We start from the raw sequence: 12,081 nt of genomic DNA, 5'->3' as shown, positions 1-12,081 counted from the left end.
TAGTGTTACAATACTAGAGAAGGCCTAATTAAAATGCTAGTAATATAACAGAAAAGCATCCATTACAGGCAGTTGTTATGATATCAGACAAATGAGTTTGCTGACAATTATTCAGACATATTAGTGCTTACTGAGTTTATATGGATGCCATAGTTAACTGATTACATTTCACTGACTTAGTAGTTGCTACTGATGTAGGATCTGTATTTTAAAAGTTAGTGGTATTCTTCTTAAATTCTGCTGCTCATCTGTATCTCTGCAGTGTGTGCTGGCCAGACATCTGAGGGAAAGTCCAGGGGAAAAGGCCAAGATGCAACACAGTTCTAGGTCCTTGCTTCAGGGGATAACTCGGCTCCTGGAACTGGGTGAAGAATGCATAAGAGAGAGAAAGATGAGCCAGGTTCACAGCTGCAGCAAACTTCAAGCTGTTCTCTGCACACACAAGGTATCTCACTTTCAGGAAGTTCTTCAAAACACAGACAAAGAGCAGATTTAAGTTTGGTACATTACTTCAAGAGTATGAAGCAAACTCCTGGTTTTTAAAGAGCCCCATGTTGCAAGCACAACCTCCACTAATTAATCATTAGACACCCGAGTATTTAGACCTCAATCACATCCAGTTTGTTGCCACATTTATTTAATTGATCATCGCTTTGCTCGTCTCTTGGTGATATAGAAGCTTCTGCAGGTCCTCAGGTCCCAGATGGCTTTTGTTCAGTATCTATCCCAACATGAGCCAGAAGCACTCAAGTGTCAAGAGAATGAACGGGTACACCTGGAAGCCAGGGCCAAATCACTGCAGCAACAGGCTCTGGAACAGGAAATGGCTTCTCAAAGGAGACTTCAGGTTTGTAGCCCATATTTGCTGAAGGCCATATGAATTTATACATTCACAAATGTGCACTTTTGTTTCATTTTTCCTGGAAAAACATGCATTCATAGATTCAATTTCAAAGTAGGGGTTTGGATTTATATTTGGCTCTGCTCTAGGAATGGACCCGTTGGGAGGATAATTGTGGTCGATTGGGGAGAGTGCTGGATGAGTCTGAAGCCTTCATCAGCAGATGGGAGCCTGAGGGAGATGATGATGAGGAGGAGTTAGTGCAGCACAGACTAGATGCCTGCCAGGTACATCCTGTCACACTTTACATAATTTGTTCTCACTTCTCTAAGTCAGAGTTGTTTTGTTACTTTTTTTCTTTCTCCTTAGCTTAATCTGTTTGTTTGTCACTAGGAGCTAGTTTTCTCATTTTAGTGTGATAGGTTTATTTTCATTATTCGTACAGAAATCAGTTCACGTTAACATAAAAGGTTTCTTTTTTATAATGTTTTAAAGACAGAAAGAGAAGAAAGTGCTTCTTTTAATAAGAATCCTGGGCTCTAGTCTCCTGTATTTTCCAGAAAGCCCCTCAATAAACTACAAAGATGGTTAGTTGGTTAGATGGTTAGTACAAAAGATTGCACAATATTATGTCACTTTTAGAATCACCTGCACTGATAGCTAAGCTATTTATTTTTCAGGATATAGTTATATTGTTACTTGTTACAGTTATTTGATATTATATTTTGCACTATCCTACTGTATATTACTATATACTTGTACATATTGTATATCGTATTCCTCTGCTTCTCTGTCTCTCTTGCTGCATTGAGCATGTGTATGACAAAAGAATTTCACTCGGGATAAATAAAGTACTTCTTATCTTATCTTATCTTATCTCATCTTAGTTGAACATTATGTCAAGTTGTATTGTTTCATGAACAGGCAGCAGTAGGACAGGACTCTCCAGTTTACACTCAGAATTAATTTAAACTAAAAGCTGACAGCAACCATCAATCTATTTAGGATTTTATATCTCATTTGGTACTGCATATTTCACCACAGACTAATTACTAAAGTGATAGTTTTGTACCATCAGCTGCCTCTGTGCGTCATGACTTGAAATCACTGTGATGAAAATACATCCCCCAATAAATTAAACAGAAACCGAATAATGAGCTTCTTTAGGATTTGTGAGAGCTCTTTTCTTCACTGCAGTCACATCGTAATGAGTAATGTGTGTATGTGACACAGAGTGAGGAGCCAAGGTACTTGAGTCAATTTAGGACAAAGGAACGAATGGTGCTAAAATACTGGTGGGAAAATGGGAAAATAGAAGCTAACAGTGACAGTAATAAAGAGTGAACTGTGAAATAAAGAGAGCTGCAACCATAGTGAAGGCTTAGGTGGTATTTTGCTTTATTGGCACTGAGAATGAGAGATGATTTTTTTTGCATCTGCTATTAACTTGTTGATTTTCTGTCCTCTACCTCTTTCACGTATCATTTTTGCACGTCAGACTTTTAAAGTGTCTCTTTGAGCATTAGATCGAGTTTCCAGATATTCTAAGCATAAGCACTGATAAGTCTCCTTGCCACTTAGCAAACACTGGTCCAGCTGGATGACAACAAAGCCACTTTAGGAGCAATTCTGGATCAGGGTAAGGTGCTGCAGGCAGAGCCCCTGCTTGCTGCATCAACCCATCAGACAGTCGGCGCTCTGGAGCTGCGTTGGAGGAATGCCTACAGGCGAACAGAGAAAGAGATTCAGCGCTGCAGAGACATCCAGGACAGCCAAATCAGGTGATCCAGGCTCACTGGGATCTTTATTATCTACTGGCTAAAGTTTAAACTGTTGCCTGCACAGAATGAAAAATGTTGCTGATTTTTTTTTCTTCATTTGTTCTTTGTTCAAATATCTGCCAAAAGTCTCTTTCTACCCAGCATGAGCTTTTTAAAAGGTTGTTAAAAAGAACTTAGACCTCCCTAACAAGATGTTCTTTCACAACCTTTCAGTTTTACTATGTGAAAAAGTGCCTCACAACCAGCTGTCTTTAGTCTTCTATTGATTTGTGTGTAAGCTAAAGTACAATGAAGCCTGGTATAACCTGATGGCCTTGTGTGAAATGTTTAGAGTATAGGTATTGTGTGTGTTTCTTTGGTCTTTCCACAGTGATTCATTGTTCCATCATTTGATTGTGAAGTTAACCACTAATTACTAGGGATGGGTACCGGTGTCCGGTGCTATGATGGCACATTTCGGTGCTTTATTTCGGTGCTTTTTTTTCCTGAGCTGTGACACACTTCTAGCCAATCATTTTACGTTTCTGAGGATAGCCCAAGGCGAAGCGGTCAAAAGTCTGGCTGTACTTCACAGCAAAATATGCAAACTCAGCAGCCTGCAACAAGTGCTTTAAGCTGATACTGTGATACTGTCAAAGGAGGTAACACCTCAAATCCGATGAAACACCTGGCGACGCATAGCGTTTTTTTTTAAGCCGAGAAATGCGCCGTATGATAGCTTGCTGCGAGACCTCACACCGAGCGCATCTACTGTGTGTGGGTTGCCTGTTATCTGACCCGGAGTTAGCAATATCCCCCAAAAACCCCGAAGAGGAGAGTCCTGGCCCCTAGCCCTGCCAGTGTAGCAGAAATGATGAGGATGATGATGCAGCAGCAGCCGTTCTTCTCTGCGTGAGTAGCTTAATGTTCGTGTGTAATTTACGTTGAGTAGGCTAACCACATTATTACATTAATGCAGTAAGGTGAACTAGCAAACGCCGTTGTAGTTACATGCGGCTGTCCTCTTGTTTGATGGCAGATACTCCCTTCACCCTGGCCAAAAAGGCTAAAATGACCAAAGAAAAAGTGGAAAACAGTTAAACATGAGAGGTTTTTGGATAAAGTTTGTGTTTTTTCCATTGTTTAAGCACTGCTTCCAGCCAAGAGTGATACCATATATGCCCCATAGCTGCAGAAAAGGCTAACATTGTTATCTTTTTACAAAAAACCAGCTGAACATGAGAGGTTTTTGGACCAATTTTGTGTTCTCCATCCTTTAAGCACCGGTTTGAGCACCGTTTGAGCAACGGCACCGTTTCAAAAGTACCGATTTGGCACCGGTATCGGATAAAACCTAAACGATACCCATCCCTACTAATTACTGTTAGTCAAATGTTTGTCAGTGGATTCACAAAAGTTGCCATGGCAATTTTTAATAAGAATATTAACAGCACTTTAACTAGCAACCTGCAAAAATGATCTGGAATATATAAACAAATAACTTTGTAGCATACTTTATAGGAGCATCCTGAAATCCATATCTGAGTGACTTATGTTCTTTCCACAGACTGAACAGAACATTTAGTGGATTCATGTTGTTAGGTTTTTTTTTTTAAATTATGCTCAGAAATGTTGCCTGGGCTCTTAGTCAGTAAAAAGTGAAGCACAGACCACACAAAACGTGCCAAATGAAAAACAGACATAGGCAAAGAATTACTATATGAGTTCCTACAGCAACAATTCGACAATCTGTTGTACAGAAAGTTCCTTATATTCTCATTGAATGTATTCTACAGCCCAGACATCAGAAAAAAAACCCCACTCATTTACAAGCCCTATTTATCACTTGTGGATCCAAGCCCAAGTCCTTACCTCACTCTGTATGAAGGTACAGTCATGTTCTGCCCCACTGGTTGAGCTATGTGCTTTTCCATCCTCCCCACAGATTCCACTCCAACTTTGACTTGGTGAGTGAATGGCTGGCTGGTGCCAACAAACACCTGAAGACTTTGTCAGGTCTGGTAAATCTCTCTGACCTGAGTCAGGAGTGTGTTCAAAGTAATCTCATCAAGCTGCTGGTAAGGCTTTTCTGTGTTCTCATCAAATAGCCTTTGACCTAAAGAAGATTAATAACAGCCTAGTTAAAGAATCGCTGCAGTCTGCCCCTAACATCCTAACATCTGTCTTTTTCTTACTAGTTTGCTTTTTAATTAAATGATTCCTCATCGTTCCTGTGGTTTAAGTCTTTTTCAAGCACTTCGTAAAATGCATTTGTAAAATGTTACAGAACGCTACAATCTTTGGTATACGAGGTTGATATAAGCAGATACCATAACCCTAACCCTTTATTGCATTCTATGACATGATCATGAAGAAATTAATAAAAATTTGCTTCCTTACATGACATAATATTTAATCCTGTCCCCAGCTTTAGTTAGAAAGGGCAAACACCACCTACAAAAAGTCCAAATAAATTAACACAAATTTGTAATGGATGGACATATGGGTCTAAACTGGCTGCTGGACAATATTGATTTGTTTTCTAATATTAGTTAACCTCAACATGTCCCCAGGATTTCTCCATGGAAGTGGAACGTATGTCTGTACTGAAGACCTCGGCATCCAAGGATGCTGCTCAGCTCCTCCAGCTGAGGGAGGCTGACTGCCCTGGACTGAGAACTCAGCTTACCCAACTAGAGAACAGCTGGAACCAGCTGACCTCTGACATGTCAAAAACCCAAGACCAGCTGCAACAGGTGCAGAATGTTTTCAAAAGACCCTAACTGTTAGATGAATGTTAGATGAATAGCCCCTTTCTAGTGGTTTCTATAGTGGCCCAGTTTCCAATTTATTGAAGTACTGTTGGTTTTCAAAAATAATTGGGCACTGAAAACTCCTCTCCAGTTAGGGGAGTGCAACCTTAAACCCTGCTGAAATCTATATGAGGGTGAGTGAGGATAGGGAGGACCATGAATCTAGAAGACAGCCACGATTCAATTTCTCCTGAGCATTTATCACCAGAGAGTGGAACCAGATATTTGGCTTCATAATCATTCTGATGTTTAAAAATTTGGCAATCACAGAGAAGATAAAAAAGATTTAATAATGCGGATGTGCACAAAGGTCAGATAGTAATGGAGCAGATGTTTAAAAATATAATTACATTGTTAGATAAATCATATGAAGTAATCTAAAAAAACTAACTAAAGTTAGGAATATATGTCATGTAAAGTGAACCTCCCTGCTTTCTTTATTATCTTTTCCCCTTTTAGTGTCTCCTGGCAGCACAGCCATCGATGGAGCTTCTCTCTGATCTGGAGGACTGGCTCAAACAGATGAAGAACTGCATGAACCAGGAGAAAGAAAAAGTCCTCAAGGCCAGCAGTGCAGCTCAGGTCACTGAAATCCTGCAGAATTTCCAGGTACTTAAACCACCTCTGTTTTCACTTTTTCCTCTGCATCTATTTCAATTGGTTATATTTGAAAGGTTATTTCAGTGCCAGTCTTTACTTTGAATTGACGCAACCCATCCATCAATTTGTTTGACAATCAACAAGCGAGCATCTGAAATTTATACGTTGCTTTTTCCTTGAAAGGGTGCATTTCACTGTTCTCTCCTCGATATGGCTCTTATTCTTTCTGCTGTTATGTCAGTGACATCTATGAATCACATCCTGCAGTAAAAGCACTATAATTTAAACCACTAAAACAGTACTGATTTAATTCTTCAAAGACTGAAAGGTATGAAAAATGTAAGTTAAAAAAAGTGGCACAACAGAGGCATCTACATTAAATCAGATTTGTTGGTCTATTCAAGCAGGGGAGAATCTAGCATGGTTTTTGGTTCGGTTTGCGTAGTTTTATTCATTTTTTATGTTGTTTTTTTAGGCATTCAAAGCTGCTGTGACCAATGGGCAGCTCCTCCTTCATTTCCTGTGTCAGCCCAGGCCTCAGATGGCAGACATCCAGGCAGTCCGCTCTGAGCGTACAACGTTCGCAGAGGAACTCGGTGCCTCCAGGCTGCAGTGGCTGCACTTTCAGAGAGAGCTAGAAAGTCAGGTCTCTATCTCAGCAACTAATAAAACAGGCATATTACTACTAATCTGATGCAACTGTAACCTCTATGTTTATCCATCTATCATATTTTTATTGATGCAAACAGATTTTTCAAGTTGGACATTGATAAAAGGCTATTATGTAAAAAATATGTGTGTGAGTTCATAGTGTGCTGCATCAGTGATTTATATCGGCACTGGAACCCCAAAGAGGCCATAAATCTATATTACTTTACAGCAACAGGAACAAGAAAATACATTTTTTAACACGAACTCGGCTATAAAGACATAACTTTTCATGACTTTTTTGCTTGTCATGATTCATCCACCGTTTGGCTTTCTCTCATCAGATTTGTGGCGCTGAGCAGATCCATCGCACTTGTGCAGAAAGGGAGAGGCGTTTGCAGTGTCTCCACGGCTGGATAGAGCAGCAGAAGAAGCAGCTGAATCAGTGGAAACAGCCCACCAGCCAAACTCTGGCTCATAAGGCTCTGCTGGAGTGGGAGGTAAAGTAACAGGAGCAAAGAGATGAGGGCCTTTTGTAGAGTATCATCCCCTCCACTCTGGTCTGATCTGAGAATGTGTTTTTTTTTGTCAGGCTCTTGAGGGTAGAGTGAAGGAAGTGGCTGCAGCTCTACAAGAGTTAAAAACCACACATGTGTACGATAAAAGGGAACAGGAGCGCCCATGTGATGTTGCCTTTTCTAATGAGGCAGAGGGCATCAGTCATGCTTGCCGGGATCTTAGTCAAGAGGTAAAAGTCAGTCTTACTATAATTCAGTGCTAGATTACAGCATATTAAAACACAAGCTTTATAAGCTGTAAATCCTGTCCTGAGCAGATGATGAGAAGTATTTCGGCCTGAAACACCTTGGACAACATGTAAAGTTATTGCTTTATGCTTGAGTAACACTTCCATACACAAAGGGGTCACTTATCATGATAGACCCACAGTGACTCATCACTCAGTTTTGCATTTTCCCTCTGCAAAGTGTTTTCAAGTTTATTGTTTTGGCTTTATGTCCTTCCACTCTTTCACTTGGTTTATTCTTTTTTCTGTCCCTTTTTCCAGACGTAGCAAACAAAGCTCTGATAAACTCACCCTGATCAGCACCATATGCCAAACATGGTGCTTAGTGGAGTCATATGTCTTACAAGTTGCTCAATAACTGCACAGAATGCATGGAGTACTCAAAAAATCATTCCAAATGTCAGATGAACTGAGCTACAGTATAAATTATCTTTATAAATGGTCTTGTTTCTGGCGGCCTTTCTAGATGAAAGCTCTGAGACCTGCGCTTCAACAGGTTGTGGAAAAGTGGAGTTGTTTCCACAGAGATCTGAGGGATGTGACTCTGCACACCACCAGGGTGCGCTGTGCCTTTCAGCATCAACAAGCTCCTCTCTTCTTGCTGAAGCAGGCAGAGGGATACGTGGACTTCCTCCTGGTAAGCCTTGTTGGTGAACCTTTATATCCAACTGTGTGCATACAAAGCTACAAGAAAAATAATCACATGTTGTATTTCATTCTAACAATTATCATATTAATTAGTTTGACATGTCAGTTCCTGAAAGCCTTATATATTTGCCAGTGTTAAAGCAACAGTTTAGAAAAACAATGTTTTTGACCAACCAGCTGTAGCTGTATGAAGTTAAAAGCCCCTCATTCTAGTTGTGACAGATTTAGAATAGATGTAGGCACTCACAGATGTCAAGCCGTCAGTGCTTTTCAGTCTCTAAGCTTTAGTTTAGAGTAAGAAGGAATATAAAAGAAATGTGTTTTATGTCCCACAGCAACTCCAGGAGGAGGCTGGAAAAGGAGAAGCACTTTGGGCAGCTGTGAACAAATCCTGTCAGAGTCTTGTAGGGTCTCTCCATCATGGAGCGGCACAGGCACTACGTGATGAAGTGGAAGGAGAACAAAAACGGTCAGAGGCCTGCGTTGCAGTGCACGCAGCAATATTTCAATTAACAACTAAACATGTTACAGTTGCACACATCGTCAACTAAATCAGGCAACTATGGTCTTACTTTGTGCATGTTAGCGCTATACAGCCGCAAAGTAATCAAGCATTGCATCCTTCTCAGGTGGCAGAACACGGTGCAGGAGATAAAGGAGGAAAACATAAAGACAGAAGAGACGCTTTTGGTCTGGCAGGAATACACTCGTCTCTCTTGTAGCTGCTCTGCACAGCAGAAACACCTGCAGCATGAGTGGGAGGAGCTATCAAGGTCATCACTTTCAGCTGGACACAACACTCAAGCCATAGATGGCTCAGTAAAGGTGAGTTTAGGGCTGTTACTAGACTGTCTATACAGAACAGGTTGTTAGCAGAAATCAGCTGCCTCATACGCTTATGTAATGCTTCAGTATGCGTGTGTGAAGTTCTAGCAGTAAACCCACTGTTATCCACAATGTGATTTATATCATAATAATAAAAAAATTCAAGTTATTGGATTTGTTTCATAAGGTTTTAAAGTAGCTTAAGACTGAGTAGATCAAATATCTGAAAGCATGAATAAATTTAAGTGGTTGAATTGAAACTATTTCTGGGATTATTAAAGGTTATCTTGAGCAAGCAAATAAGCTTATTAGGATTTAATAGATCTTATTTTTCATATCTGCCATTCTCAGTATTTAGAGCCATCAAATTCCCCCTTTGACTCATCCTGTACCTGGCATTGGTTTAGAGAGTACACGAATTACATACACAATTTAATTAAATGTTTTTCTCAATGACTGATCCTCTATTCTTGGAACTGAACAGGCAGCATGCATTTACTGGCAGAAATATCCAATGTGGTCTGTTCAGGTTTCATACATCTGATGTCCCCTCTTCGTGCGTAATTCTGATGCAGTATTACGTGTTTAATTTGGAAATTCTTTCTTTTTCTTTTTTTTTTTTAACAAAAAGCTTTTGCGGTGCTATTAATATTGGGGTTTTTCTTCTTCAAAATACACAGAAAAGTGTATTTTGTTAGAAAAAGAAGCTCTGATCTTCTGCTTTATTTAAAAAAAAATCCTCAAATAAATTAGATGAAAACAATTTGAAAGGTTAAAAAGTTTTTCTGTTAAAGCTGCTGCTTAAAATTAAACACACTACATGGATATATATGAATATGAAAAATCAGAATTTTGTGTTTTTTGTTCTTTTATCCAGAAGTTGCAGGGTGCTGCTGAAGAGCTGCAAAGCATCATGGGAGATGTCTTAGCAGCATCCAAGCCTCTTATTGGCCAGCTAGAACCACTACCTGCAAATTTAATAAGATCAGAAACCAGACTGCTGTCGCGTGGCATCCTGTTGCTAAACAAGGCAATTGCAGAGAAAAAGAGGAGTGTTGAGGTGAGGGAAGTTATGTGAAATATTTTACCTGTGCAGTTTTCTTTCAGTCTAGCTTCCCACCGTATGAGAATTTATTATTGTCACACTGAGTGCAGAGGGACACTTTCTCAAACTCAAACTGTTATATATACTCAGTTACATTTCTTTGAATGTGCAGGAGGATTTAGAGCAACGTAAACTATTTCACGCCCAACTGGAGGTGTTCAAAAAGCAGATGCAGGACTTACAGCAGAAACTAAAGGCCGGCAAAGATAACACAGACTCTGTAAAGGTTCGTCGGACTCACTATTGTCTACATCCCTGTACACTTTATTAACAAATGCTCTTAAACTACAGTTGTTTCAAATATACCTGGGTTTGCAGCAGGTACTCCAGGAGCTCTGTGGTCTGTTTCCATCATTGCTGGACATCAGAGACATGAGTGGCCACGTGAATCTTAACAAACAGGAGTCAGAGAGACTGCACGTACTTATCAGGGAGTGGGTCAAAGTCATGACTCGTTCATCAGACAGGTGAGGAAGTTCAATTCACGAGAAAGCAAAGATAGTAATCTATGTGTAGCTGTCTGCACATTTAACAGTTTTTCAGGCAAATTCAGATATTTATGTATCACATAGCAGTGTTCAATCATCATAAACAGAAAGTGTACCCTCTATTCTTAGGTTTTACATATTATAACACAGTAAATATAATTCTTATCAGGGTAAAGGTTAGCTAAATACAATCTCTTTTATCTTTTATCAATTTTAACTCACTTTTAAAAATAAATAAAATTAAAATTACTTAATTTTTATTTTGACTGTGAAAGTAAGAATTGCACGTCAGTTTCGTTGTTCAGTGTTTGATTGCTACAATGGCAATAAAAGATTCTGATTCTGAGGAACAACAAGAGATATTACACCGCGTCTGTTGGGAAGCACTAATGCAGCAATTCATTACATTTTTGTTAAATGAGTAATATATGGTGTATGCCATATATGTTATATGTTATATATGTTATATATGTTATATATTAATTTGAGCTTATAGTTACTTAATTTTAATTTCTGCAATGGACCAGATTATTTTTATTGTGTCCTGATACATAAAGCCTCATAACTGAAGGTGGGGGTGTTTTTTGTAGTGTTGTTGTCTATTGCCAAATTCTTCTGAGGAATAACTTATTGTGTCATTTTCTGGAGACAATGGATGCACTGAGTGTTCTTTTTCTGCGCTGTAGTAAAAGAAAGCTTTGCATGTTGATGTATGTTACATTTATTTCCTAGAGAACTGCAGGATGAGTGCCAGTGTTCCCTGAGTTTTCAGGAAAAGAGTGGAAGATTGACACAGATCAAGGAGAAACTGGAGCAGGAAGCAGTGTGCAGAAAAAACCCGAGTTATCCAAGCCTTCAAGAGATGCTGATTGTCCATCAGGTAGAATATGTTTTATTCATTTTTAGTTATAAAAACTATGTAAAAACTGCTCTATTAGCTCATTTTAATCAGCAAAGTTGATAATCATCTTTATACCTCCTATAAGTAACTATTTGAAAAATTTGATAATTCACTTTGAAGCCAAACTAATGACCTCCTCGACCCAGTAATTTCATTTATCGCTGAGACTGAGAGCATTGCAGCACTGGAGCAATTTTCATGTTATTTTGAAGAAAAGCTGTAATGCTGCAAGAAATGTAATTACAATTTTATTACACTTTTGAAATGTTTAATCATAAACAGTGTCTATTTAAAAAAAGATAAAGAGTGATGTAAGAATCACATTGTGCCCTCTTTTCTGCTCCCACAGAGACTTCAGGCTGACATAATTGTTGGACATCAGCTTCTGCAGCATCTTCTCTGTGATGCAATCAAATCCATGGAAAAAGAAACAGGAGAGAAAAGGTAAATGATGGATAAGTCAAGAAAAGGCTTAGAAGTAAATACTTTGCATATAATTATTTTACATAAAATGCTTATTTGTTGTTGCTAGTGTAATAAAATAACAAATGTATCAGTAGAATTTTCTTTAAATACATGAGACATTAAATGGTCAAAGTATAATCATAAAAGAAAATATTTGTAGAGTGCATACCCTTTTGATTTGT

At 38.9% G+C, this 12,081-nt stretch overlaps 1 protein-coding gene across 1 annotated transcript in view; it reads left to right on the top strand.

The window, feature by feature from the left end:
* The window catches only part of syne2a (spectrin repeat containing, nuclear envelope 2a), an 88,352-nt gene that overhangs the window by 52,047 nt on the left and 24,224 nt on the right, over positions 1-12,081 (top strand). Inside the window, exons 76-93 of the mRNA XM_085383119.1 lie at positions 263-445; positions 677-847; positions 991-1,128; positions 2,423-2,622; positions 4,547-4,679; positions 5,175-5,357; positions 5,874-6,023; positions 6,490-6,660; positions 7,007-7,162; positions 7,255-7,410; positions 7,934-8,104; positions 8,451-8,584; positions 8,745-8,940; positions 9,818-10,000; positions 10,158-10,271; positions 10,364-10,512; positions 11,266-11,413; positions 11,784-11,878. Coding sequence (XP_085239245.1) covers positions 263-445; positions 677-847; positions 991-1,128; positions 2,423-2,622; positions 4,547-4,679; positions 5,175-5,357; positions 5,874-6,023; positions 6,490-6,660; positions 7,007-7,162; positions 7,255-7,410; positions 7,934-8,104; positions 8,451-8,584; positions 8,745-8,940; positions 9,818-10,000; positions 10,158-10,271; positions 10,364-10,512; positions 11,266-11,413; positions 11,784-11,878 — 2,831 coding nt within the window. The remainder of the gene's footprint in view (positions 1-262; positions 446-676; positions 848-990; positions 1,129-2,422; positions 2,623-4,546; positions 4,680-5,174; positions 5,358-5,873; positions 6,024-6,489; positions 6,661-7,006; positions 7,163-7,254; positions 7,411-7,933; positions 8,105-8,450; positions 8,585-8,744; positions 8,941-9,817; positions 10,001-10,157; positions 10,272-10,363; positions 10,513-11,265; positions 11,414-11,783; positions 11,879-12,081) is intronic.

Source organism: Rhamphochromis longiceps, linkage group LG15 (assembly GCF_057381845.1).
Source record: "Rhamphochromis longiceps isolate RC_006_pf linkage group LG15, R_longiceps_female_GT1.1, whole genome shotgun sequence".
NCBI lineage: Eukaryota > Metazoa > Chordata > Actinopteri > Cichliformes > Cichlidae > Rhamphochromis > Rhamphochromis longiceps.
This window is presented reverse-complemented; position numbering and strand designations above follow the sequence as displayed.